This window comes from Serinus canaria, chromosome 19 (genome assembly GCF_022539315.1).
Source record: "Serinus canaria isolate serCan28SL12 chromosome 19, serCan2020, whole genome shotgun sequence".
Lineage (NCBI taxonomy): Eukaryota > Metazoa > Chordata > Aves > Passeriformes > Fringillidae > Serinus > Serinus canaria.
Genome location: NC_066332.1, coordinates 820,287 through 847,815, shown reverse-complemented (window position 1 = coordinate 847,815; position 27,529 = coordinate 820,287). Strand labels below are relative to the sequence as shown.

General features: G+C 50.7%; 1 protein-coding gene across 2 annotated transcripts; it reads right to left on the bottom strand.

Annotated features, from left to right (window-relative positions):
* Positions 1 to 9,376: 9,376 nt before the first annotated feature.
* Positions 9,377 to 27,450, bottom strand: AKAP1 (A-kinase anchoring protein 1). 2 transcript variants are annotated; one of them, XM_030231945.2, is made up of 11 exons: positions 27,336 to 27,450; positions 16,314 to 17,916; positions 14,907 to 15,040; positions 14,286 to 14,412; positions 13,901 to 14,031; positions 13,640 to 13,817; positions 12,819 to 12,969; positions 12,127 to 12,194; positions 11,154 to 11,227; positions 10,600 to 10,665; positions 9,377 to 10,461 (listed from the first exon to the last, which is right to left on the bottom strand). In XM_030231945.2, exons 2-11 carry the CDS (start codon positions 17,890 to 17,892, stop codon positions 10,402 to 10,404), a joined length of 2,568 nt encoding a protein of 855 aa, XP_030087805.1. In that variant the 5' UTR covers positions 17,893 to 17,916; positions 27,336 to 27,450; the 3' UTR covers positions 9,377 to 10,401. The 2 variants fall into 2 exon arrangements, with proteins under 2 accessions (XP_030087805.1, XP_050837800.1); XM_050981843.1 differs by lacking the exon at positions 27,336 to 27,450 and adding an exon at positions 21,079 to 21,465.
* Positions 27,451 to 27,529: the final 79 nt, after the last annotated feature.

The window sequence follows — 27,529 nt, the reverse complement described above, 5'->3', positions numbered from 1 at the left end:
CTGGAGGTGGCACCCAGCCAGGTCAGGCTGGCACCAGTGCCTGAGTGTGCTCTGTGTGACTGCCACAGCCCTGAGGTGGCATCCCTGCTCCACCTGCAGCCATTGTGCTCCCAGAGTGGGTCAGAGCCTGGAGATGGGCGAGCAGGACCAAACATTTACCTGCCTGAAATAAGAACTGGGCACTCAACACTTGTTTGTCATAGCTTGCTTACAAACGGGCACAATTACAAACGTGCAATTTCTCAGTGCAAATACTCTTACAGACTGGTTATAATGAAGCAAAAGCAAACTGCTCTTAAACTGAGCTGAGGGCCCTGGGCTTTGGCAGTGATATTTAGAGCTTTCCCAAGGCCCTGGTTGTGGAGCGGTTTTCTAAAATTGCCGGGTTTTTAGTTTTTGTTTAAAGTAAATGTATAGTCTTTGAAGCTCCAAGGAAACAACTTGAAAAATGTGACCTTTAGAGCTTTGATACTGGGTGACAAATAAAAAGAATCCAAAGGACAATCCCCTTAAAAATATACATGGCTATCATTTAGTGAGCAGAGATAGGAAACAAGGATGATGTGTTTTCCTTCGAGGCCAGGACTGACAGCAGCCTCTTACATTATCCTTAAAATATTAGTGGGAAAACACAGTACCAGCAAACGCCTCCTGCACGCACCATTGCTTGCCCAAGTTTGCAGGAGCAGGTGCTGAGCTGGGGCTGTCTGGGCTGAGCCAGCAGCCGTGCCCAGCCCACGGTCCACCAGCGCTCCAGGAGGTGACATTTGCCTCGCTGGCACTTGGGAGCACTTCAGCTTCACCTTTGAAATGAAACTCTCTGCATCGTTGGGGAAGCACGCCAGGAGGCCCTCAGGAGCCCAGCAGCTATTCTTCCTGCTATTTCATACTAGGGTGCTCTTTCAAGGGAAGGAAATCCTGGGGCAAAGGGTGCTCTTTCAAGGGAAGGAAATCCTGGGGCAAACTGAAAAATACTTAGCTGGAGTGGGCAGAGGCTCCTGGATGTGTTCTTCCTGGCTGAGGCCATTTTGGATTGATGCAGTACTAAAGCTCTGTGGCCCTCGTGGGGTATTACTGTGATGCACCATCAGAGCAGCACTGCTCCAGTGAGGATGCAGTGTGTAACATTACTTACACTGCAGGTAACTTCTTGCAGTCATTCCCCCTCCCCTCTTTGCTCACCTCCTCATGTGGCTGCAGTTCACCACAGATGGGACTGCTGGTCTGAATCAACTCAGGGACAGTGTTTTGCTGCTCTGTACCAACAACAACAAAATAAAATTCAAACCAACACAAACTTAGCTGAGAAAGTAATAAGAAGGCAAACTCAATTACTGTTTCATCTGGCATTATTGTTGCTTTGCTGCTCTTTGTCAGGGACTTCTTCCAAGCAAAATTGGAGAGATTATCTTGTCTAGATGTTATGAAGTAGCTAATCCCTTCCGCAAGTGGAGGAGAGCCAAATGCTTCGTGTTGGGCAAGTGGAAGTGTAAATATGGTGACAAAGTGCTGCCACTGCTCCCTGGCTCCAGGGGCCGCCTTTTCCCAGGGCTTTGCTCGCTCCATCTGCACGAGGCACCAGGATTTCCCTAAGATCTCCCAAAGATCTTCCTCTTTCCTGTCCCAAAACTGCCTGGAGCAGGTGTATTTGGCACATCGTCTCCTCTACTGCTGTGGGGAGCAAGAGGGAAAAGGTATTTTTAGAAGAGAGGAAGGCCACTGTTCAATGTCACAGTGCTGGTGAGCTCACGCCATCCCTCATCCCACCCCCAGCTCTTCCCGGTGTCACCACTGGGCTGAGCAGCTGTGGCAGCCCAGGGTGTGACCCCAGAGCTGCACTGCCTGCCCCAGGGACCCCGCTGTGGGTCCTGCTCCCTGCACAGCTCCTCGAGCAGAGCTGAGGGTGAGGATGCTCTGGCCTTCCTCCAGCCACCCTGCAGCAGGGCCTGGAGTAGGGACCTCAGAAAGCAACAGGAGATGAGAAATTACCCACCTGCCATGTGTTCACTGGATTTTATATGGCACACAGAGACTTTGCCAGGGCCATTATCTCAGTAAGGACAGTCTTGTTTTCCTGTAAGAAGGGCTGTTTCCTGGTCACCTTAAGGGAAGCAGGGTGAGGTTGCCTCCAACAGAAATTCTCAAAGGTCCAGTCTTTACTCACACTGTACAGGGGAACAGCCCTGACACAACCAACACCTCTGGGCTCTGTGTGAGGTCTCTGTCACAACCCTGGGAACATGAAAACCATAAGCCCTCCTCCTGGAGCAGCACCTCTGGGATGAATCCCTGTGTCCTCCCTCTTCCACAACCACAACAGAGACACAACACAATACCCCACCTGCCTGTGGCCCCCCACCCCCCAAAATCCAGCAGCTCAGGTAAAGGATATTTGCAAAGCTGGAGAAAGGCTCAGTGGAAACGGAGCAGCCCCAGCCCGTGTGGGTGTGTCTGTGTACATCAGCCAGGGGGATATTTAATGATAATTGCTTCTTTTCAGCAGCAAGCAATGTGCCTGGTACAACCCAAAATGATTTTGCTATTTTGACGTTGGGAAATCTGCAAGTCAAAGGTGAGGGAACGGCTGCGCAGAGCAGCCAATATTAAAAATCACAATCTGGCAGCGGCGGCGCGGGCTGGCAGAGCTGGATTGCCAATCATTTTTATACCTCGGCGCTTTAAATAGCAATAATGTGCTGAATGTGAAATTGCCTGTGCTGATGGGGGCTGCTGCACGTTATTAAAACCCAGGCATTGGGACACACGTTACACATTTGTGATTCTTTAGAGACATTGTTGGGGGGAAAATACAAACTCCGGGAGAAATTTGAAGGAGGGGGGGCCCAGGAGGTAAAGGGTGAGGGAGAGGCAGACAATCAGGTCTCTGGAAGATCACCAGAGAGGCAACAGGGAGAACACTTTAGATCTTCTGGATATGCCCAGGAAACAGCCAATTATTTCAGAGTTGTTGGAGCATTAAGTGATGCAGATTATTCCCTCTAACACTTATTCCCTATGCAATTCCCACTCCATTTGCTCTGATTTGGCCCATTCCAGATCCCATTTGGCCCAACACCTGAGCCCCTGTGTTGGAGCCAGGCTGCTGCTGTGCCTTCCTGTGCACCTCTCCCTGAGAGGGGCAAAAGCCCAGGGGAAGGTGCCCTGGCCTTGTCCCCAGGGAACAGGAATTGCTGGTGGTGATGCTCAGACAGCTCTGCCTGGGGGAGGATACAGAGCTGAGTCCTCACCAAACCTGCTGCTTCCCATCTCCACGGGAGCATTTCTCCTCCCCAATCAGGGAGTCATTATCCACTCCAACTGCCACATCCCTCCTTTTGGATGACTAGAACCCTTAATCCATGATTTCACAGCCCTACTTAGGTACAAGCACCCACATGCAATGCAGATCTGTATAAAACCCAGCTCTGCATAAACACAGCCCTGAAAGAGAAAAAGCTGTGATGCAAACATGGTGTTATTTCCATCCATCTATGAAGTTATTGTGTGATTCCTTACCTCCACCAGCTCCCTACCTGCTCCCCGCTCCTCTGTCACACCTTCCACTTGCCAAATTTCTGCAAAACCTTTCAAGAATAGGATATTCTTAGCTCAGATGTACACAGACCATGGGTTGAAGGTGACTAAAATAACAAAAAAATCCATGTGCCTTTAATATTTTCAGGATTAATTTTGCTGCAGTCTCATGGAGTGCCCTGTGCCAGGCTGGGGTCCTGCCATGCAGGCAGGAAGGCGAAGGTGGAAGAGGAAGGTGGAGAATTGGGATGCATACTTTTCAGACAGAAGCAAAGCAGAGATTTAAGGTCCTGTCATATCCCAGAGTTTTATTAGTCATTTTGCAGCAGATATAGGACTGATTTTTTAATTAATATTTTTAAGAGAATAGATATACGAGTAAAGTCCTAGTAGTAAAATGTGCCAGAACAGAATAAAACCTGAAGTATCTCTGTTCATCACTCTCATGGACCCCATGCTCTTTCAACAAGGTCACACAAAATCAGCAGCTGAGCCTGTATTTTCCAGTCTCTTCACTGCCCCAGCACAGCTCCTCTCCTCACACACTCCAACTTTGCTCAGTTTGTCATTAGCAACTGGCAGTGACATCACCTTGAGTGGCAACATCATCCATCCATCCATCCATCCATCCATCCATCCATCCATCCATCCATCCATCCATCCATCCATCCATCCCACAGCACGTCACTGCTCAGGAGGAGCTGCAGCACTGATGGGCCTCAGACCCAGACAGCCAAAGGGTACAACACAATCAAAATAAAAAGCCCGAGGAAATGGGCTTTAGGCTGTGGAATGGGGAAATGAGGACTCCCAGCAGGAGCTGGGGATGGCTGTGCTCAGAGGGAAGGAGCCCAGCAGCGGGGGGCAAGCGCCGCATTCCCAGCGGCCGCAGAGGCGACGGCGAGATATTGATTTGATAAGCAGATGAGCTGAAACTCCAAATGCATTGGAGATGCTGATAGGAAAAAAAGAGGTAGATGGAGAGCCAGGGGAAGGCAAGAGGAACAGCTGCGTACACTGAGATGTCATAGAAAATGGAAGGTCATCGGGATCCATGAAATTCTCCAAAGAAAGAGGGAAGTGGAGCTCGCAGGGAGACAGCAGATGTTCCTGTGCCAAGACAATGATGGAACCATAATTACAGCGAGATGGAGCGTCCTGCACGGCCCCAGCAACACGGAAACAAAACAAACCCCAACCAGACACGTTTGATTGGCAAGTGGAAAAGGCTACAAAAAAAAGTAATAAGCATTTAGCCCTTCGATTACAGAGGAGTCAGGCAAGGGGAAGAACGAGGGCACCTCTTCAGTGCAGAGCCAGAACGCTGCCTGAGAGGTCAAGCAGCTGACAAAAACCCCTGGATTTGTATGGGTCTCACACATGGGAGAGCTGGGGGCTCTCAAGTGCTTTCCCCCCCATTTTCAATAAGGGGGGCCCAGCACACTGAGCTCAGGGCTGGGGTGCTCAGCAGATACAGGGACAAGTGCTTCCTCCCTATTCCTGAGCAAACTACCCTGGGTGTCCTGCCCTGTTCAAGGGCAAAACCTGGGCAAACAGAGCCTGACACAGGCTCCTCTGGGGGCTTGTGCCATCTCAGCTGACACTGGGAAGTATCCTGGGGTCCAGAGGAGAATGAGCATGGTCTGAATCTGGGGTCAGGGCTTGTGTGCTTGGAAGATCAGCTGTCCCTGCAAACAGCCAGCCCTGGGATGTGACAGCTCTGCCAGGAACAGCAGCAGTGCTGGGACACCAAGGGGAACCAGAGCTCCTCAGCCAGGGGACCTCTCCGCCTTCCAGCACACACAGTGACCATCTCAACAGGAACATTTTCCCCTGACTCATTCACACCTCTCTGGCTGTTGCCTCTGTAACCATAATGCTGAACTTTGTTTCTCACTTTCTGCACTTGCAAGTCCATTTTCAGTGGGAGGACAACAAGCTCACTTAATTTTGGCTGGGGGAACAAAATGATCTTAGAGAAAAAAAAAAAAAAAACAACTTGTTTCTGTGTTCTGAGGCAGCTCTGAGGGAAAGGCATGCCATGATCACAAAACACATCCAAGAAAATTAGGGCTCTGTCTCTGTGAGTGAAAAGTAACACTCTCCCTTTATCATCTCACATCCAGACACAATGTAAGGACGAACCTGCACAAGCAGAGATACAATCTGGACCTGCGAGCAAAGAGGAACATCCCAGGCATGTAAATCGCTGTCCTACAGACGCAGTGTAGAGCCGAGCTGATCCAGCTCCCCTCAAGGACTGCGAGCGGGGCTGGGCCGGTGCTCGAGTGCCATCTGCTGCTCCCTCTGCACGGCACCCGAGCCTGCTGCTCTCCTGAGCAGGGGATGCATGGATTGATGGATGGAAGGGCTGCAGGTGTGAGGGGGACAGGGCAGACAGAAAAAAAGCAAACCAACTTTTCTCCACTACGACTCTTTCCTCATCATGCGTGGTGTCATTCTGTCCCCAGACAGGGCTGGACACCGGCAGCAGTTCACTCTGCCACCCCTCACCCCATCCTGTGTGTAACACACTGGTTTGTGCCACAGAAAAGCAGCTGTGTCACTGACCCCTAGCAGAATGAGAGCTACAAGCTTGTCAGGGCAGCCAAACATTTCTTCCTGCTCTGACAAAACAACTTGTCCAGTGAAGAACAAGTGTCTCCCTTAGGGCTGGGTTCCCAGGAATCCCTCCTGAGCATCCCCCCGCCCTGGGGACAGGAAAGCCGGGGGAGAACAGGAGGCTGGAGCAACTGGATGCCCCAGCAGCCACACTGGGAAGTCCTGAAGCAGCCAGGGAATGTCCCTGCACCAGGCAGAGCTCAGGGGGATGTGACAGAAGCAGGAGATGCTCATGCTGCCACTCAGGGCTGCCAACAAGAAAGGTACTTGAGGGCCAGAGAAGTGCTTCAGGTGCACTTGGAGAACATCAGACAACACACAGCACAGAAACCCAGACCCAGGGATTACTGTGAGAGTGCTGCTATCCAGAAATGAGGGCACCTCACTTGAAACAGCATGAAATGTCTCTTCAGTGTTCTTGAATCCAAACTGCAGAGTCAGGGCACAAAAAAGGAGTAACATCCCCCAGGCAACACGCAGGGTTTTGAAGCTGGGACATGAAGTGCACAAACCAGAGTCCCTCTGATCCCTCTCCCAGGGGAAGGTTAAAACCTTGGTGTAGTGACAGCTACAGCACAACTCCCATTGCTTTCCCCTGCTTTCCACAAGGATTGAAAATGTTGTAAGAAACATCCAAACCTGTTTTCAGACACCAATACTCATGGCTGGGCATGTGCAGCAGCTTTACAGCCTTGATTCAGCAAAAGGAGGAAAGCTTCCAGCATGTGTTCACTCAGCAAAGGCTCTGCAGGGCTACAAAGGAAGCAGGGCAGGGGTCTGTGGGGAAGTCACCAACCCCTGCTCCAGCCTGTGGAGCAAAGCTCAGCAGCTCCAGCCTGAGGCAGGACAGGAGAGGAGGCTGTAAGCTCAGGGCAGTGTGGCCAAGGCACAGCAGGGCCATTACTCTCCTTCCTGGGCACTGGGACAATGGATGAGCCCGGGAGGCTTTCGGGCAATTCAGAGAAGAAACAGGAAGCACTTTTCCCACTCACGTGTAATTGAGTTGTGGGGCACACTGCCACGGGGAGCTGTGAAGGTCAGGACAAATGGCCTCAAACACCCTCACAGCACCTCAGAAGGGAGTTCCCCTGTGAAGCAGGGCTGGGTGAGGCACCATGCCCAGCAGTGCTGAGGAGCTGGGACCCACGGGGGTCAGGGCAAAACTGCTCTGACATTTCCTCTGGCAAGGAGCCCCAAGTCTCTCCTCCAGCTGCCATCCTCACCCCTGTTGCCCAATGCAGCCAGAGTTTTTCCTCTATCATTGCTGGTTTTTCTCTTTTTTAATGGGGTGGGGAAGGAAGCAGAGGTGACTGAAGCCAAAACACAGCCCCTGAGACAATGAACTAAAGGCAAGACACGTGTTTTCTAATTCTTGCTCAGCAGCCTCCTACATGCTGGCTTCCCAGGGACAGCCCCGAGCTGGGACCCCATGGATCTGTGTGATGCAGTAAATGGAAGAGATAACACAGCCTGCACCCAATTTTCTTTTCTTTTTAGGAAAAAAACCTCTGCCAGTGAAGCACTAAGGATGTGCTGAGCCAGGCTCTGGGCTGCACCTGTGGCTGTGAGAGGGGAGGAGCTGAGCTGCTCCTTGTGTCAGACAGGGGCTCCCTTATTCTCCATCTGCTCCAGAAACTCTGCCCTCCTCCCTCCCTGAACCTTGAAACCCATGTGCCAAAGGAAATCAGCTCCAGGCTCTGCCAAAGGAGCAGCCCTGGCCCTGCTTGCCCAGGGATGGGCTCCTGATCCTCCACCCCGGGCAGGAGGACAAGGGCCAGCAGCCACAAGAAGGAGGCTTCCTAGGAAGCACCTCTCCTCCATGGAAAGAGCCTGGAGGGGGGACCTGGGCATGCAGGGGCTGCTTGGCAGGGAGTGCTGGAATGTGCTGTGCAGCCCGTGGAAGCTCTCCAGGAGCTTATAAATGAGGCATTTCTTGAGACCTCATTCATTTCACCCCTAATAAAATTACCACTTTCCAAAGGGAAAAGTCCCTTTGAAAGGCTTCAGTCAAAGCACCCCCTGGGACAGCTCAGCTCCATGGGCCTGTGCTCAGCCTCAGGCCTGAGCCAAGGATGACAGAGCTGCTCAGAGGCCACTGCTGGATTTATGAGCAGCAGGACCTGCTCCAAACCCAGCACAGGCTCATCCCCAAGGTCTGACAGGGCACAAAGCACCACTGCCACAACCTCCCCTGGGCCGTTTTTGACCTGGGCCTTTTCCAAGTGGGCCATATTCAACTATACCCTTCCCCAGCTCAGCAAATCCACTCACTTTTATCCATAATACAAAACAAAACCCAAACCTAAAATAGCCCCCTGCATTTATGCTCCTGTATAGGCTGAGTTGTGATTTTAAAGAAGAAAGAGCTGTGTATCTGTTACCTGCCAACACCTCCTTATTTCAGTTCCCCTCCCCCTGCAATGTTCTATTTTGCTGCAGTTTAAAAACCAGGCAGCTCTCAACACAAATAGGAACAGGATGTTCTTCCACAGTGCAGAGCCAGAGGAAAACACGGAGCTGATGCTGGCAGAGCTCCCCATCCCTGTTGTAGATTCCTGACTCTGACACCTCTCAAAGAAGAGAAAACACCAACATTCAGACAAGTCAAACTTTGCCATGAACAATAAGCAGTGACACATCCACCCCATGGGTGCAGAGCAAGGAGCCAGGGCTGCTCTAATGGAGGCAGGAAAGGAAGGCTCTTAAGTCATCACAGTTTCACTAAGACAGCTTAAAATTTGAGCTTTAATTGAAATGGAAAGAAACATTCCAAAAGGATATATTTTTTATAGATCTGAGTTACCCAATTTAGTTTTCCTTGGATGTTACTGCAAACATGAACATTAAATCAAAGCATCGACTAGGAGAGAACTCCAAGAAAGGATATAACCATTCCCCAGCAGAGGGGATTGGGCTAAAGGCTGGTGTAGGCCACTGTCCAAATGTGGGATGCCCTGGCATGTCAGCTCACAGGATGTGAGCACATCCTTTAATCACCTGAAGCAGCTTTTGAGGACTGACTACATCAACAATTTCTGGCAAGTGTCTTCTCTGCCAGCAATAAATCCCAGCTCAATCCATATCTAAAATGACACACATTAGAGGGCATGTCTTTAAGAGCATTAAGTCAGCTTAAATTACTTCAGCAAAATTTTAAATACGTAATAGAAATCTAAAAAGGAGCAACAAAAAAAATTGAGAGAGAACACCACTGCAAGAGTAATGCCAAGTTGTTACTTTTTTTTTTTTTTAAACAGATCTGTACAGCAACATAGCAAAGGATGCAGCGATCACAATTTCAACCAGACAGCAACCTAAGGGGACACTAATCCTCATACAGCAGAGCTGAAACACTCCCAACATTCAGATGCTCCAAATAATTTGGCTACCCTAATGCACTCCATACCAGTTCTACCTATATAGGACATTTTGGTGTGAAAAAGTTTCTGTAAAGTTCCCTTTGTTTCCAGTGTTTTTCTTGTACAAAATATTACAATGATTTTTTAATATATATTTACAGACTTGCACGGCTAGAAAAATATAAACTACAATTGGGCTTGGCAAGCAGTTTCTTTTCTTTAAATACATGACACTTCAGAGCAAAAATTGTAGTGGTAACATCCTGCACTCCAAGCCCCTGCAGGGAGAGCAGATCAAGCCTAAAATCCATGATTGCAGTGAGACACAGGAACACAACTCCTCCACCTCCTGGCGCAAGGAAGACACAAGATGGATGCTGTTTGTGCAGGTTACTGGCACAATACAGAAAAATCCATAACTGAACATTAAATTCCTTAATAACATTCATTAATTTCATAGGCAGGGCCTGTTAAAAAGAGGACAACCGATGTAACTTTTGGGAAAAGCAGACACGGAGTTGGTGGGGCACGACACAGCCGGAACCAAGGCGCGGTTACCGTCTGGGGGCCTCTGCCTCCTGCCACCCCCAGGGCTTTGAGATCTTTTCCATTTAAAATTTGAGCAGAGGCCAGGGAGGACTTTTTGCTTTAAAGCTACAGTATCTGTCAATATGGCTTTGAACACCCCCTTCCAGGAGATGAGGTATCTGTTCTAGTGAAATGGTAACAGTTGAGCAAAACGTGTTTCAATGGACCACAAAGCTCCGCAGGCAGGTGTGAGCAGGTCTCCTCAGAGGAAGTTGCCAAACCGAATTGTAACAGTGCAAAACAACATTTTGTCTTTTTTTTCTCTGCAGAAAGAGTAGTCAAGGCATCTAGGACATTGCTAGTAGTCGAGCCACCGAGCAAACCCTCTTTCCACCAGAGTCCTGTTTATTGACACCACCTAAAGGAAGGGGGGAAAAAACCCAAAGAGTAGATAAGTGAACAAGCCACAACAACAAACATTGGTTCTGAAAATTCCTAATCAATAATAAAAGGTTTATGATTAAATAGTTTTCAGCATATGCATCAATATACCCACCTCATCTCCCATCAAGTTCCACAGCTGTATCAGTGGCAGCCCTGTGACACTGTCATAATTTGTGACCTGGAAACACAGAAAAACATGAGTGTGCAGCAATTCTGGTCCCAAGTCACTCACAGGGACAGCTACAGCCACTACCAGAAGCAGTTCAGAAGAGGTGAGCACTTCTGGACAGCAAGCAGGTGCTGCCTGCAAGACTCTGGGACATCACCAGACATCCCAGGGCTGCCTCTGGCCAGCTGGAGCCAGATCCCACATGTCCATGGTGTAAAACCAGGGAGGACTGGCAAAGCAGTGCAGACCCCAGATCTGCTGGACACCAGGTCCTGCTGTGCTCTGTAAACACATCCAGGTTCCCTTCCCCCTGCCTGCATCAGAAACAAGAGGGAATACTGATCCCTTCCCAGTCCCAAGCAGTGCTGATGGGAGTTCCCAGCCCCAGCAGCTCCCAGGAGCCAGGCTGTGCCTTTGGGTTTAGGTAACACAGAGTGCAGGGCAGAGGACACCAGCAGTGCCACCAGCAGCAAGGCTGCTCCAGACAGAGGCTGTACCTGTGCCACGAGGACAGCACCTCTGGTCATCTCACTGACAGCGGCGTCGGCTTCTGGGGAAAAGTGATCCTCATCTGTGGGAAAAGCAGAGCACAGCAAACAAATGAGGCCCTTCACACTCACTAGAAAGGACCATTGAGCTCATATTCTCTGTCCTCCTAGAGACACTGGGCCAGAGATCCTTCACAGCCAGCTGAAACCATCCCTGGAGCTGCTGGTTCTGCAGGGAAAGGATGAAGAGCTTCCTATAGCCACCAGCCACAATCATGTAAACACAAGTAGCTGATGAATCAGGAGGCTTTAAAGACAGCAAAGTACATTTCTGCAGCACCTTGGAGCTGCCATTGCTGTTTTGATCCTCAATAAACTAAGCGTAGGTCCCTCAGGGCTTTGCTGACCCTGCACAGAGGGCACCCTGGCACTGGGAACCCAAAGTGTCTGTACCACAGGTGCCCAGCACCTGAGCAGAGCCAAGGACAAAAAACAAAAAGCAAAGCAAAGTGTTTCTAGGCAGTGACTGACATTCTCCCAGTGCTTGCAGGCTTGGAATTTGAACACAGAACTTTACAAATCAGTCATTTCAGGAGGAAAATGTCAGGCATTTCTGTGCAGATTAAAAACTAAGTTTGCATTTACAGCAGCTCTATGACAGAAGAATTAGAACAGTTAAGCTACTGCACCTACACCCTGCCAGTCCTGCCAGCTTACATCTTAGGACAGTAATTCATTGTCTCCTCCAAGCAGGAAAAAGCCTGGACATTTATCATCTTTCCCCTGGATTCTGACAGGTTATGCCATGCTAGCACATTTAGAAGAATACAATACAATTTTTCCAGTCCTTCCTCTTGTCACATCAGAGGCTGCACTGGATATAGAAGGTAGAATATTTAGACAGAATCATGGCTTGGACACATCTGGCATCCACGGAAACCTGCAGGAGAAGGGCCAACAGTACATCAAGAGCTGCATTTACCTGGAAGTGGCACCACATTGTCAAGTAAAACTTCTGCTCCTTGGAAAGGTAGAGTTAAAAAATCAGACCTTAAAGAGAAGAGGATCAGAGTAAGAACAGGGCTTGAAATCACTCCTACATTCTTCAATGTGACATTGATTAATCAAACTGCTCTTGCAGGAATTCAGTTTTAAATTAATGACAGTAAAAAAAAAAAAAAATCAGACAATTCTCCCAGCAATAAATTGTCTGATTAACATGCCAAGCTGGAACAGGCTCTAAGCAAAACTCACCTCCACCAGGGAGGCTGTGCTGCCTGTCTCCCAGCTCTGGGGAACAATCAAATATTTAATGGGCTTGTGTAAGAAACCCCTGATCCAACACAGCTGTCCCAGACAGTGGGGCTGGAGCATTGAGAATCAGGAGCTTATTCCTGGCTCAATCAATTACACTTCAAGGCCTCCTGAAGGCATCCTCTTCCTCAGCTTCCACACTGAAGTGGCAGAAGCTGCTATTTCCTCTCCCCTCCCTTCAAAAAGGCCTTGCAGGATCTTGCTGTGCTCCCCAGAACCCACACTCATTGCTGAGCTGAACCCTTCTACCATTTCCCACTTCAGCTGTGGAAAAAGCTTTAAAAATTCAAACTGTACAGACTCCTGTGATTAGGATTTGAGCCAGACATGGCCTCAGGCCATGGGAGAGGATCTACAGACCTGATTTGCCTGAGTGTGTCAACCTTCACTTTATCATATCCTCCATAGTCCACGTATTTGAGCTCCACTTCATCGGTCTCCTCGAAGTAGCTGATGACTTGAGCCCGGAGCCATGCCCCATCCAGGCCTGGAGCTGCACAGATAATACCAACTGCAAAACAACACAGTGCAGAAAAGAAAGGCTCAGGATAAGTGGATTTCCAAAAATCAGCACTTGAGGCATGAGCAGTGCTGCTCATTTATCTATGGAGAACCAACAGCATTTCTTAGGCTGCTTCCATCTTCCTCCAACATCCCCCACAGCCCCAGCACACCAGGCCTGCAGCTGAGACACAGGACTGGTGGGTTTTACTCTCAGCTCTGTCTGCCACAACCTAGCTGCCCTGCCCAGGCACCCAGTTCCCTTCCTATCTCCACACAGGAATACACAACCCTTTCCATGCAATGCACCCTTCACACCAGGTGCAGACACGGTGACAGACACGGACACAGTGACACTATGAAGGTGTGGGAGCAGCTCCACACTCTGCCAGCAGAAATACCCCAGATGCCAGGTTGATTGGAAATAAGCTGAGACAGGCTTGATCTCACTCTGAATTTCAACATGCAGCTATGTGACTCAGGAGGCACTCCAGGGATGAACAGGGCAAGGGAGAGCACAGCAACATCTGTACTCTGGCAGCAGCTTAAAGACGAGATGACACGTGAGCTATCACATCCTCATCCACTGGGAACTTCCCACGCCTGACTCAGGGACAACAGGTTTGCACAGGAGCCCAGAACTTTCTCAACAGAACCATGTGTGAGCATCCATGACTTGCCTTCTACCGGAGTGGGCAGGGTTGGAATTTCAGGCTGAGAGTAGCAGGCGAACATCTGCTGGTCGAGGCTGCGCAGCACGTGGAACGTGGGGTGCGTGTGCTGCTGCAGGAACATGTGCCCTGCATCCACCTGGTGTGCCACCACCACCTCCACAGTGACTCCATCGGGGAGGAACAGCTGCCACGGGGAGGAAAAACTGTCATGAGTGTTGCTGGCAATGCAAGCTCCAGCCCCAACACAGCCAGAGCCCCAGGACTCACCCAGGCGGACACGAGCAGGGAGTGAAGCGGCAGCGGCATCGGCGGAGGGAGGGTGTAGATGTTGGTGAGACACAGCTCTTTGAACTTCTTGCCAATCAGGCTCAGGACTTTCTCTACTTGATGTGAGGTGCCTGGAAGACAAAAATCCCATGTGAAGTTTCTAGCATGGGCATGCTGAGGACATTTCCAGTCCTATCACTTGAAGACATACAACTGCCAGGATCCTCCTGCACTACCTCAACACTGTAAGTTTTAACAGGTTGCCCAGAGGAGTTTTGAAAAGCACTGGACTCAGAAGCCACTAAATCCATTTAAATTCCATGCTCATCTAATTAAGTCCCCCAAGATACACATTAGACCATGAATAGAGACACATTCCACTCACCTTCGATGTGACAGACTTGGGAGTCACGGAAATAAGGTAGTGTTGAGACATAAATCTTGGCACCAGATGCTTGTCTCAGGTAGCTCATAAACCTCCCCTGTTTGCCAATCAAGCGGCCGACTAACTCCTTCAGAAAAGGGACAAGAAAGCAACAGTCAGGAAGAGAAACACAGATCAAACATCTCTGCTCTCTCTGGCTTACACCACCCACATTCTCACTTCCCCTGTCACAGGCAGGATAAACACAAGGCAGTGGTGAACCAGTGCAGAGTTGAGTTCAGACCAGTAAGCACAGCTCATCTTGATAATCCCCTGTTCTTAATACCTGTGTACCCTCAAAGTCTCCTGGATGCTTTCAAAGCATTGGACTTCCAGGCTAGATGGAAGATAATGGGGAATAACAAGCTCAACAAGCACCAATCCCCTGGGTGTAGCCCTGGAGTGCTGCATGTTTACAGCTGTGCACTGGCCCTTCACTCCTGTGAGTCCTAACAGGAGCAAAATGCTCCAGTCATCCTGGACTGGCTGCTGATCTCCCTGGGATGGCACTGAGCCAGCAGCAGACCAGGAGGTGGCTGTGTAGGGCAGGGCAGGATGGTGAGCAGGCCAGCAGCTGGTTACCTTTGGGACCTCAATTTCCCAGATAACGAAGTCTGGCTTGCTGGAGCCTCCTTCCAGCTTCGCGTTCTGGCGAGCCACTGTCTTCCTCATGGCATTGCCACTGTCCACAAAATCCACACTATTTACATCTGAACCTACAAGACAGGCACAAGCATTCAGACAGCCCCCAAGACCCACACTTACATTCCCACCCCAAAGGAAAGGGCTGCAGAGTGACCCCAGTGCCAGGTGTGCCCACTATGAGGCATGCTAGGGGGCTGCCTTTTGCCCAAATTTGCCCTGTATTTGAAGAAACAAGGTGCAAGAGCTGAAGTGTATTTTGCTCCCAAACCATCAGCTGATACCAGGAACATTTCTGCCTGGGAAAGGGACAAACTCCAACAGCCTCCTCCTGAACAGATCTCAGATACAGCCAGTGTCACACGAGCTTGGTCCTTCCTCCCCATTAACAAGCAGAAGCATGAAGATCCTCCCTTGCTTGCAAGTATTCAGACCATCCAGTGAGACCAAAGAGAAAAATTAACCCAAGAGCTGCTTCACATTTGCCACATCTTAACGGGTAACACAGCACAGAGGCTGAGAAAGGCCAAGGGTGCAGCTGTTGGCATCGGTTTTGTAGGCAAAGGGAAGATTTAAGACTCACAGCCTGGATGTGAAGGTCAGCTGGGTGACCTGACAGCCACCTTATCAGCTTTACCTGCTGTATTCTCCTCTCCCCACCTCAGTATGTCAGTGCCACCAGGCTCCACAACTCACTCCTGGACCTTCTTGTTACACCAGCACTCACAACATGGCAATACCTTCTCCTCCTGGCTCGCTCTCACTAGTGAACACATTCAGTGGGTTCAATCCTTCATTGCTGGCAAACTCAACCCCCATGTCTTGCAACAAGCAGTGTTCCAACTGCTTTGTAGCAATTACAAGAGACATCCCCTGTCATTAAGGGCTGTTGGCACCACAGGGTCCTACAAAGGATTTAACATCCCTCCCCAAGGTCACACAGGCTAATGTTTGCTCAGACAGCTTTGCATGTACTGTGCCAGGCACACATCATCCAGCATCTACAAGGGAAAAGCAGCACAGACAGATGGGGGAACTCCATGAATATTGCTCCCTGTTGGGATTTCTTGGCATGCACCTGCCCCTCCAAACAAAAAGGCTTCAGGGTAATTGCTCTGCAACCAGCTGATTTTATCACAATTCATCAGAGCTCTGCTCTGGCTCCTCCAGCAGCACCTCAGAACCTGCCTCACCTTCCTGTCAGCAGCAGCCCATAAACAGGGGTAAGCACCCAGGGGGTCCTGGAGGTCACCAGAAACCACTGGAATGAGGTCTCACACCTGCAAGGTGCTGCCCAGCAATGCTTGCTCACTATGTTTTGTGCAGGAGGATTTTCCAGTCCCTTACCTTCTGAGTGGTCTCCATCCGTGCCCGGAGCACTGCTACACTCCTGACTCATGTCAGGCCCATCCTCTTTCAGGATCCCATTGCTGTAGGGCACTGTGCTGCCCTCAGGCAGCCCCGGAGCAGAGGGGGTCTCCCCTGGTACCAAGCTCTGCTCAGCAGACGTGTCTGGGGCTGAGGATGTGCTCAGTGAGTCCGAGTGCTGCTCTGATGTGACAGACAGCACTGTGCTCTGCAGGGGCTCCTCCACACTCGTCCCACCTCCGGGTGTGTGCGTGCCATACCCAGAGTCCTCCATGGACAAAGGTGACTTTTCCAGAGAGTTCTCCACATGAGTCCGACCAACTCCTTGGGACTCGCTGCACACGCAGCTCTTCACCTGACAGTCCTCTGTGCTCCCCTGAACAGGGCTGGCCCAACAAACGTGTGATGAACAATCTGTCACGCCCTGACCGTGCTCCTCTGCACCGCTCCCTGCAGCCACGCTCTCATCGGCCGCTGTGGCTCCCTCCACAGGCACCTGAGCAGAGGCAGCAACACTCTCCATCCCCAGAGGAGCCTCAGCTCGGCTGGCCTGGCAGAGCCAAGGGGATGCATCGCCTGCAGAACCCGACAGCACTTCCTCAGTTGCTGCCAAAATGACCTTGGAAATTATCTGTATTGCTACTTGCTCAATTTTCTCAACCTCCTTGTCCAAACTCACTCCTCCAATCTTCTCTCTTTCCAACTCCTCTCCTTTTGGCTGTGTGTCCTTCTGACACACTGGTACAGTACCAGTGATTGACTCGGACATCTCTTCTTCCCTGGACTGCTTTGGACAGGTAGACTCCAAACGCCCTAGTAACACACTCACTGCAGAATCCTCGTGACCTGATACTTCAGCTTCACTGAGAGAGGCTTGTGGGGTACTGGCTTCTTTCTCCAGTCCCAAGCAACAGGCTGTCACAGAGCCAGTATCTGACTGCACAATTCCTGGCATCTGCTTTTCCTTAGGGGGCTTAAATGAAGACTCATCCGACTGCTCTGTGCTGCTGATGTCCTCCGTGACTCCCAAAGACTCCTGTGGCTGCTGGCCTTGGTTTGCCGCCGAGCCTTGCCCCAGCACCATGTTCTGGTCACACTCTGAGCTCCCAGAGAGCAGAGGCAGCGAGGCACGAGCAGGGACACCACTTCCCTCTCGAGATCCTACCAATTCCAGCTGCTCACTGTCGTCCTCGCGGGGGCTGGGCCCAGCTGTCGTGGCCGACAGGTCTGGGGGGTCCCGTGAGAGATGTGGCCTCTCGTGAGCTGGGCGCAGGGGAGAGGGCGTCGTCGGCCCCGCGGACAGCAGGGAGCTGGGGGCTGGCTTCTCCAGGCACTCCTCTTCCGACAGAAGAGGCACTCTCCGAGGGACACATGCTTCTGGTTTGGGACGTGCACCACTCTCCGATACTTCCTCCTGCTTCTCCCTTGCGATGGCTATTGCTTGTTTGTTGTAATAGCCTGAGTGCTTTTTCCTCCAGGAATAGATCCACCAGCAGCCAAGAAGCGCCAGCACTCCGGGAATGGCATAAGGGACGAAATTGCGGAAGCGTAAAGCCATCTTAAAGAACTTCAGCAGTTATACCTAGGAGAAACAGAAATCACATTTGAACAGTCCCAGGGAAGATGACAGGAAGGCTGAGGTCCCATAAGTGCCTTGAGATATATTGTTATTAGCATGGTCAGGCTTGTTTTACAGCTGCTCTAGAAATTCACATTTCTGCTTTACCAGCACGCCACAGAACAAGATCCTTACCCAAGACCAGGGCTATCTGGACATGTCTCATCATTATACTCAATGATTTCACCCTTCCTCACCTCTGCACCTAATTTCCCCTTGCTTTCTCTGCCTCACACCTCTGCAGGCCAGTCCTGCCCCCAGGACAGCCTCCAGCACAGCAGGTTCCTCCAGCACCAGGCTGGGCTCACAGTCCAGCTGGACCACAGCATTCCATGGCACAGGCTTGGCACATGGCAGGGCTTCCCAGCTCTCCCCTTGAAAGGCAGCACCCCATTCCCGAGGGCTCCGGACTCTGACAACACACACGTCTATAAAGCCTTAGGAATGCAGCTCCAAAGTTTATTCCACATCCAAATTCACTACACTGACAGCTGCCACTCCCCTGACTTAAAAGCTGACAGCTCTCCCTTTTCTTCTGCAAGGCCTCTGACCTCCTTCCCACCTGGACACCCAGTCATGCTCCTTCACTAGCAAGCCTCACCTGAATCACATGAGACAGGGCTGCCATGCCTTCCCTTTTCCTTAAGGAATGTCTGCAACTGGAATGCAAAGCTGAACGGTTACCACATCCCAAACAGCCTTGCTGCAAAGCACTTACAGTTTATATTTTCACTGCACAGGAATTAAAGCAAAACACCACGTGTCTGAGGGTGCTTACACAGACAGGCTTTAATCCAAACAGCCCTCAAGATTCTTGCCAGCAAGGAACAAAAATAAAGATTGCTTTCAGGAGATAGCAAAATCTTAGAAATGGGAGCCACCCACTGGAAAAGAGCATTATCTGGCTCCTCTTTAGAAGCATAATATTTCTATGACAAGAGAGGACAACCAAGGCAGTTGGCCCCAGCATGTCTCAACCAAAAAACCCCTTCTGTTATCAGGACTAAAACCCCAACTACAGCTCCCAGTGCAACACTCCTTCAGGCCACAATCTCCACAAGGAGCTGATGACATTCTAGCTGAGGGACAAAACCATGCCTCCCCCGGGCTCAAAGCCAGTGTCAGAGCCTCAGATAATTTCATATTCACCCCAGATTTCTCACCTCCTCCAGCCACACTCTCCATTCCACAGGAGCATCCACACAACTTCACCCACACTAGCTCAGACTCTGCCTTGCTTCCTGCAGGGCCCAGACACTGAGGCACACAAATGAATGAAAGAATGGCAAAGGCAGGGACTAGAAAATTGCTTGTTTAATCCCAAATTAAAGGTCAGCTGCAGACACGATTTAAGTTCAGTAATATTCCCAGTACATCACAAATAAGGCATTTATGTTGTTCTACATGGAGACTTGTGTGTTCATCGGACATTTGTATCTGATTAAATAAACTAAGTAACTAAGAAATAACTAAACCCCAGTTACTCCCAGCTGGTTATCTGCAGTCAAGGAGCAGGGCTCACTGCTGAGGGTGAACCCTCTGTTAATGGCAACATCTGGGATCTTGGAATTAAAAAACCAACAAACCTATGCAATACTCTGGCTGTTCTGTGTTTGGAAGCTGGCAAGTGGAAAGGGTGAAGCCTGTACATTCCCCAGACAAAAGGTTCCCCTTTATGCTGCCCAGAACAATGGCACATTGTGAGCTGTGAGTGCTCATCTGCTGCGTGTCCAAGTTGTTGTAATTAATGCAGAACTACCCTACAAGCTGTCTCTCAGGCATACTACAAACCCAAATTAAAGTAGCTCACATAAGTCCAGTCCCAGCAAGCATTCCCAATTAAACAGACAGCCCTATTATTATCTGATTCCCTACTAAGTTGCACCAACTGTCCAAACTATAGTCCCACACAGTTCTGCAGCATAGGGAGACAGACACAGGATGGCCCAGAGGGACAAGCCTGTCCTAAAGTCTGGCAGACAAAAACAGTTCTGTGAGTCATTCTGAACATTATCATCATTTAGGATACAGATCTTCACTCCTCTGTGATACCTGGATGAGTGGGAACTGCTGGATTAGCTGATGACTCCTTGCAATGCTCATTTGATTTCATGTTTTTGATTTATTATTTAAGCCAGAGCTGCATCACTACCAGGATCGTGTTAAATGGGAATTCCACATCCTGCCATCAGTTAGAGCAGGCTGAAAGGCAGTGGCTCTGCACGAGATGCCAGCAGACATCCTGGAGTGCTGGGTTGGCCAGGGAACAGCTCAGCACCAACAAACATCTCACGCAGACCTGGCAGGAAGGCTCTGGCAGACCTTGCCGTGCTGGTCACAGCCTGGCTGCACGTGATGCCTGAGGTCAGCAGATCAAACCTGCCCATCCCAAGGGCTGTGCCACTGCTCCTTGTCCATTTCTTCTCCAGGAGAGCTCCCAAAGCCCACAGCCACTTCCCAACCTGTCCCAGAACAAGCAAGCCATCCCCCCACTGCTGATCTGACAGCCAGCTCGGGACTGCAGTGGGAATAGGATCATTTTAACACACTGGGGGAAGAAAGCCTGGGATTTTCCTGCCAGCAGCAGGACAGAAAATGGCAACTTGTCAAATCACATGCCCTCAAGCACTGCCAAGAGGAAGGGAGCCTGGCCCAGCAGGGCCTGCACCCTCCCTCTCTGGGTAGGAGGAGCCAGCTGGGAAATGCAGCAGCTCCAGAGGCTTTGGACAGAGAGGAGCAGCCTGCAGGAGCCAGAGCCCCCAGAAAACACTGGATGTCCAGCACCATTCCCAAGAGGCAGGGCCCCAACAGTCCTGCACCATAAATAGTGCAGAGCTCATGCACTGTATGCGCTCACCCCAGCACCAGCCACTTCCACTTCCCTCTGGCACGCCGGGAATCCGGCCTAAATGTCACACCTATCATGGGGCTGGAGAGCTGCAGCTAGGGCATGAGGCTTCTCCAAACCGCTAAATAATCCCCACAACATGTCAGGATGGGATCAAGGCACCAAGGGGAGAGTAGGGGTCAGTCAGCTCTCCAAGTCTGTGTCCTGACTTGATTTATGGAAAACTGCTGGTAAAGAGCAAGGAGATGAAGACAAGAAAGAATGCACACATTACCTACCTGAGAAAAAAGCCAAGGACAGCCAATTTACTCTACTCGTTTACATTAGGTCCCAGAGCAGTTCTAAGCCACCTTGTTTCCCGGCCAGGACACAGAGCCCTCAGCACTCACAGCCTTATAAGGTCAGAAATGTTCGCAGCACGAGGTTCCCGGGGACGCCAGATAATTCATTCTCCAGGTCCGAGAGGAGTTCAGCAAGCGCTTGCTCAGAATTTCAGGGTTTTCTACAGACAAGGAGGTCTGTTCTGAAGGCAAGCTGGTTCGAGTCTCCACCAGGAGAGAGGCCAGGATGACTCCCAAGTGACTGAGCCCCCATGCTCTGCAGGGACGTACCCTCAGCTGGTCCTGGCTCCTCCGCTTCCCTCTGCCCCTGCACTTGAGAGGTTTCCAAACCTCAAAAGCTGTGGAAATCAAGGCTGGAATTAAAGCCTGTCCTGAAGGATCACAGAGCAAATTGGAAATGCAGCTCCAACAGCAAGGCCAGGATACCTCCCCACAAACCCTGTAGTTAGTGAAGCAGCACTTGGGAAATAAATACTATCTGGGTGAAAGAGAACTGGACAGGCTGGCATGGTTCAAACTAAAGGGGACCACGTGGGCTCTTAAATTTTTCCATGCTAAAAATAACTGGTAGCACATGCTCTCCCTTATAGGAGGCATAAGAACAGGAGTTAACAAAAACCTAAGGAACTGGAGGCCCTACTGTTAAGATCAAAATAAGAAAAATTGCTGCACTGAAACAGACGTAAGGACTTACATAACCCACCCTTGGCATGAGGCATATTTTCATCGAAAGCTGAACTGGCACGTGGCACTGCATTATCTAACTGCAGCTTCTTTGTGCTTCATGCAAGATGAAGGAGGCAGAACATCCACAATGAGGGACCTCCTGCCAGGTCCTGCTGCAGCATGTGCTCCCAGCTGTTCCAGCTGCACAGCATGGGGGGCTTTCTCCCATGCAGCACAGCAGCAGCCCTGGGCCTGAGCTTACAGGAGAAAGCTGTGAAGCCACAGCAGCCTGCCAGCCCTTGCATCACACACTCTGGATCACCAGGGTGTCACTTGGCCACCAGATTCCACAGCCTCCCCAGTTCTCTCGGCAGCCAGCCCGGAGTACCCCCACCAAACCCAACACCACCCAGAGCCAGGAGCTCAGACAGCATGACTCAGGAGCTACAAACGCCCAGAGACAGGTAGGAGCCAGGCCAGCAAGATCTCGAACTGGGTGGCACTTATTTTAAAAGAAGCCAACAGGGAAGTAAGTCTCTCTGTACTTAACTAATTAAAGGCAAGTGCTGTGCAGCAATTTCTGCTTCAAACAGTAGCACTGAAAGACTAGAACAGCAAGAGATAGCCCTCAAGCAACACCACCTTTTCACAGCCCAGTAAACATGGGCTGTGAGCCCAAGGAACAGGCTCCTCTCTGAATGAAAACCACCAGTGAAGCCACTCCACAACCTCAGAATATTTAAGAACCAGCAGTCTCCTATTTGCAAAAGGATAAATTGCGACTTAAGTAAAAGGCTGAAAAAGCTGGTTGATGTGGAATTAAACTAGTGCTCTGGAACAAGAAACACCATTAACACCAGGCTGTCTTTTATGTCTGAGATAAAAACTGCTTTCAGTGTAATCAGCATCAGTGCTGCTCCTCCAAGAGCTCAGTCCCCCCTCGCAGCTGGAGCTGCCACACTGATTGTTGGTTCTGTGTCTTCCCTCATGCAGCAGCCCAGCCCTGGCCCAGCACAGCTCCTGCAGCAGCCTTTGCACCAACGCAGGACTCAGAACAGTTCCTATTTATTTCCACACTCAGAGCTTTACAATAAAAGCATCAGCTGGGCCAACCTGTAGGGTGTTTTTAATAGATGCTTTGGAAATTAAGAAGCTCACAAGGACACAAACACCAACCCGCAGCAACCCTCAGCACTGCTCTCATGGACTAAGGCAGGGCCTTGAGTGCTCCTGCTCTGCAGGAATGAACAGTTTGTAATTAACACTAATCCTATCAGGTTATTGAGCTCCATACTGCTCTTGCTATCTTATTACCTCCCTGCTCCAGTTGTTCCATTATTTATAGTTACCTCACCCAAGCTGGTGTCTCCCTGTGAATCCTCTACTGCAGAGGGAGGCAAGAGAGCTTTTTCTCCACTTTCCCAGAAAAGTCTTTCAGATACTTCAGCAAGCTTCAAAAACTGCTTCTACACCACTTTACCTGTACTCCCACAACACAGGTAAAGCAGTTGTTATTATCTTTATAACCTATCAACACATTACAAAAGTCTGGATTTGGGAAAAGTTTTATCTTTCATTCTCTCTGCATTTTCACTCAGGCTGAAGAACAGAGCAAATTATTTTCCAGAGTTTCAGAATAAACACATCCAATAATCAGCCTTTTGTGTTTGCTTCTACATAAGGAAGGCAATGCAGCCCTTGCTATGGGTAACACAGTGTAGTGGCTGCTACATGTACAGCTTATAAATGAAGATTTAAAAGCAGCCACCTGAGTCAGATGCCTGGCATCTCTATCAATTTCCACAAAACAGAGACTAAACTAACCAAGGGCTTCCAATATACTCTGCACAGGAGACAAAAAACAAGTTTGAATTTTCAAGGAGACAGAACAGGGAGGTTTACAGCAAACACACTGATAGGGCTGCAAGAGCCAGGAGCAGCCAAGACCAAACAGGTCCCCAGGTATCAGGGGAGCAGCAGCAGCTCTGCCCACGGGATGTTTGCTGAGCACAGCCAGGAGACCTTGACAAACAGCTTCCCAAAACAAGAGCTGCACTAGGCTTAGGCAGAAAAGCAAAAAGCACTGAAGTCTGGTTGGCCCTGTGGCCAAGGCTCGGCTGGAGGAGAAATTGCAGAAGCACTCAGAGAGGGAGGACACCAACCATCAGTGAGAAGGATAGCCTGTATTCACCTGTGCTGGGAGGGAACAGCAAAGGCTTCACTGAGAGCCACTCATGGGAAGGAGCAGGAAGACACCTGTGTGCATGAACATGAGCTATGAGGAGGGGCACAGCACATGCCAGCCTGACCAGAGAGATCTCAAAGTTCCCCATTCCCAGGTTCATCCCCAAGCAAAGCTAAGGCCCTGATACCAGAGGCACATGAAAATCATGAACTTTTGCCAGGAACTGCTGCTATTTATACCCAGAGTCAAAAATCAGCCACAGCACATGGCAAGTTTCTCATTCTCAGTGCCAGGTGGCAGCAGAGGTCAAAAGCAACCCTGACCAGGACAGGTCTGCAGCAGTGATTTGTTTGCTCAAGAATGATTTTAAATGTTTTTTTTTATGAAATACTCACTCTGCTAGTAGTATCATACAGGGCCCAAAAATCCAGTTAGCTTCCAGCTGACAAAATGCAGGACCAGAATCCACAAAGTGTGGGTCTGGTCCTGTGAAAAAATGTACAGTGAACCAGCTAAAGACAAAACACTAGAAAAAGTAGTCTGGGACATGCAAATATCTCCCCTTCTAGCAATCCCCATGAGAAACAAATGCAACATCTTCAGTTTCCAGGAAATATTAAACACCTGAAGAATAAAATAGTTTTCTCTACATATCTGAGCATGGCTGCCTGAACTTAATGATCACTTCATGAAGTCTAACCAGCCATTTGCATTAAGAGCTCCACAGAAGCACTGCAGTTAGAAATCAGGATTTTAAAAAGGCTCATCATTAGATCTGAAACATGAAACAATTATAAGTAATTAATGCTGCAATTATTGCTTTTTATTAGCTCAAGATGTTGCTAGGGGCAACTGGGATACCAGCCCCAATCCTATTACAGGCTCCCTGGACACTAGAAATACCTTAAATCATTTTTTCACATGAGTTAAGTGCACATGAACAAGGAGAGGAACAGATAAGTGGGCTATGTTGCTTTAAAAGCATTATGCTCTTCAGATAACTGCTCCTGCAGAAGTGCACTTGCTCTCCAATCCCCCTGCAGCCAGCCTGCAATGCTTTCAAAGTTAAGAGAGAGTCTCAGCCATCACAAATCGAACTGCTGCTGGCTCTAAGAGCTTTGGCTGGACTCCTGCAGCAAACTCCTGTCACTTTTAACTCCACAGGCAATCTGCACCTTTGGGGACAGACAAATAGTGGTGGATCTGAGCTGCAGGTCCTGTCACCTCACACCCTGGGCAGTGAGGAAATTCCTCTTCCCTCATTTCAGGCATTGTGGAGTGTCTAGGTTAAAGCCAAGGCTTCCTAGGCAGTCCATAATTTTCAGTATTAGTATCTCAAAGCCCTCCAGCACTCTTTAAGAAGGAATCTGGTTCCTAGGATGGGTTTTTAAACCAAGGCTGAATAAGGAGAGCAGCTGTTTTGTACTTGAGAGTGCTAAGACACAACTGAGCTCCTGCAGTGCCATCCACACAGACCCTGCAGCCCCAACACATCATTAGTTTCACGTCTGAGAGCAAACAGCCTGTTGCAGAAGATACTGCTACAATTGCAGTGACAGACTGACCTGCATAAACCCACCCCATGAGAGCTTTTAAAAGCCCTTCAAGAGCTCAATGAAACACTTAAGCAGAAACTGGAGGACTGTCAGGTGAGCAAGACCCGGACAGGAATCGAAGCATAAATAAATGGATTCCAGTGGATTCCATCCTACTTCAAGCACTGCTCAAGCTCTACAGGCTTCTCCCTCCTCACTTGAGAGCTGTCATTTCCTCCAGTGCATTTGCACTGTGCAGCACATGCAAGCACACCGGGAATGGAGAATGAGACACACAGTGAGGCTGTGCTGCCCTTTTCCAGAATCACAGGTCCATCACTAGGTGACAGGTACAGCAGGTCAGCAGGCGCCTGCACAGTCCTTCACCCCTTACACAAGCAGCTCATTAAAGAATGAGGAGGTTAAACGACCCAACTGGGTCACACAGTGATCCCAGCAGAGGAGCCAGCTCTGTTCAGCTGCTCTGGCCCCAGTGCCCCGAGGAGAGAGAGCCCTTGGTCCCGGGGAGCTGTTCCGCACTCCCCACTCCACGTGCTCAGTTCGGTGCTCTGCTCGGTAGATCATTCACAGCCACAAAGTTACCCCAGCCATGCACCTTCCGCAGCAACCAGCCACTTGCTTTCACCTGAGACAAAGTCCACAGGGCCCGATAACGCTCGGCAGGTGCAACACAACCCTGGCAACACAGAAGGCCTGACTCCTGGCATCCCACAGCCCCTGGCTTTTCCCAACAGGTGGGCTGCAGCCAAATGCAGCTTTTGATGCTGTTTCCTGCTATTATGGAAAATATCCATGAAGAGAGGGCATGCCCTTGCTGAGATGCCTGTCTATTCTGTGGTCATTGCCTCATGAAACTACTGGACTGCAGCAAAGCACTCGGCCAGGCACAAATCAAGTTGCCCATTTCTGGAGCAGGAGTAACTTAGATCTCCCTTGCTTCAGTCAGAGGGAAGAAAAAAAAGGAGGGAGCAAACAACAAGGATTCTCCCAGGAAAGCAAGACTACAACATCACTTCCTCAGTAGCAATTTAATTCCTCTGCTCCTACCTGTATTCCGTGCTGGCTTACGAACAAAAGGAGTCACTACAGCACATTAGAAGTTTTGCCAATAACACTTTTTGTGGCCATTACCATAACACAGGCAAGGCTCGCCAGACCAGACAGCACAAAGTGCCTTAATCTTCACTGCGACTCCGCACCACCGTGCCATCATCTCCCGCCCTCACGGCGGGCAGCCACGGCCGCAGCGCTCCCCTCAGAACGGGCGAACGGCCCGGGACCCGCGAGCAGAACACAGAGCCGCCCCGAAGGGCCCGCATCCCGGGAGCGGGACACAGAGCTGCCCCGAAGGGCCCGCATCCCGGGAGCGGGACACAGAGCCGCCCCGAAGGGCCCGCATCCCGGGTGCGGGACACAGAGCCGCCCCGAACGGCCCGCATCCCGGGAGCGGGACACAGAGCCGCCCCGAACGGCCCGCATCCCGGGAGCGGGACACAGAGCCGCCCCGAACGGCCCGGGCCGGCCGCTGCCGCTCCGCATCCCGACACACACGGCCCCCGCCCGCTGCGGCACGGCCGGCCCCAGCTCACGGCCGCGGGTCACGGCGGGGCCGGAGCGCTGACCTTGGGCCGCGCGGGAGCGCTCCCGCCACGGCCCGCGCGGCGGCACCGCCGGGAGCGCGGAGGGGGAGCACCCTCAGCGCGCCCCGCAGCACAGCCGCTGACAGCCGCGGCCGCGGGCCCCGCCACTCCGCCAGCGGGCGGGGGGCGGCCCAGGGCGGTACTTACAGATGCTCCGGAGCGGCGGCGGAACCCGGAGCGGTGCCGGGCCCGGTCCGGAGCGGTGCCGGTGCCGCCCCACGTGCCCCGGCCGGGCCGCCCGGCTCGGACATGCAGCGACACCGCCCCGCCCCACCCCGCCCCTCTCGCGAGTGCGCGGCGTCCCGCGAGACTCCCGCGCGCGCGCGTAGCGTCGGCCGGTG

What these genes read in the sequence shown, in the direction of transcription:
- AKAP1 (XM_030231945.2), bottom strand. Translation starts at nt 17,892, where the DNA reads ATGGCTTTACGCTTCCGCAATTTCGTCCCTTATGCCATTCCCGGAGTG. An exon ending in GGATGGAGACCACTCAGAAG is followed by an intron (nt 15,041 to 16,313) that starts GTAAGGGACTGG and finishes CCTGTCTTGTAG; the next exon opens with GTTCAGATGTAAATAGTGTG. An exon ending in GGAACTTGATGGGAGATGAG is followed by an intron (nt 10,462 to 10,599) that starts GTGGGTATATTG and finishes CCCTTCCTTTAG; the next exon opens with GTGGTGTCAATAAACAGGAC.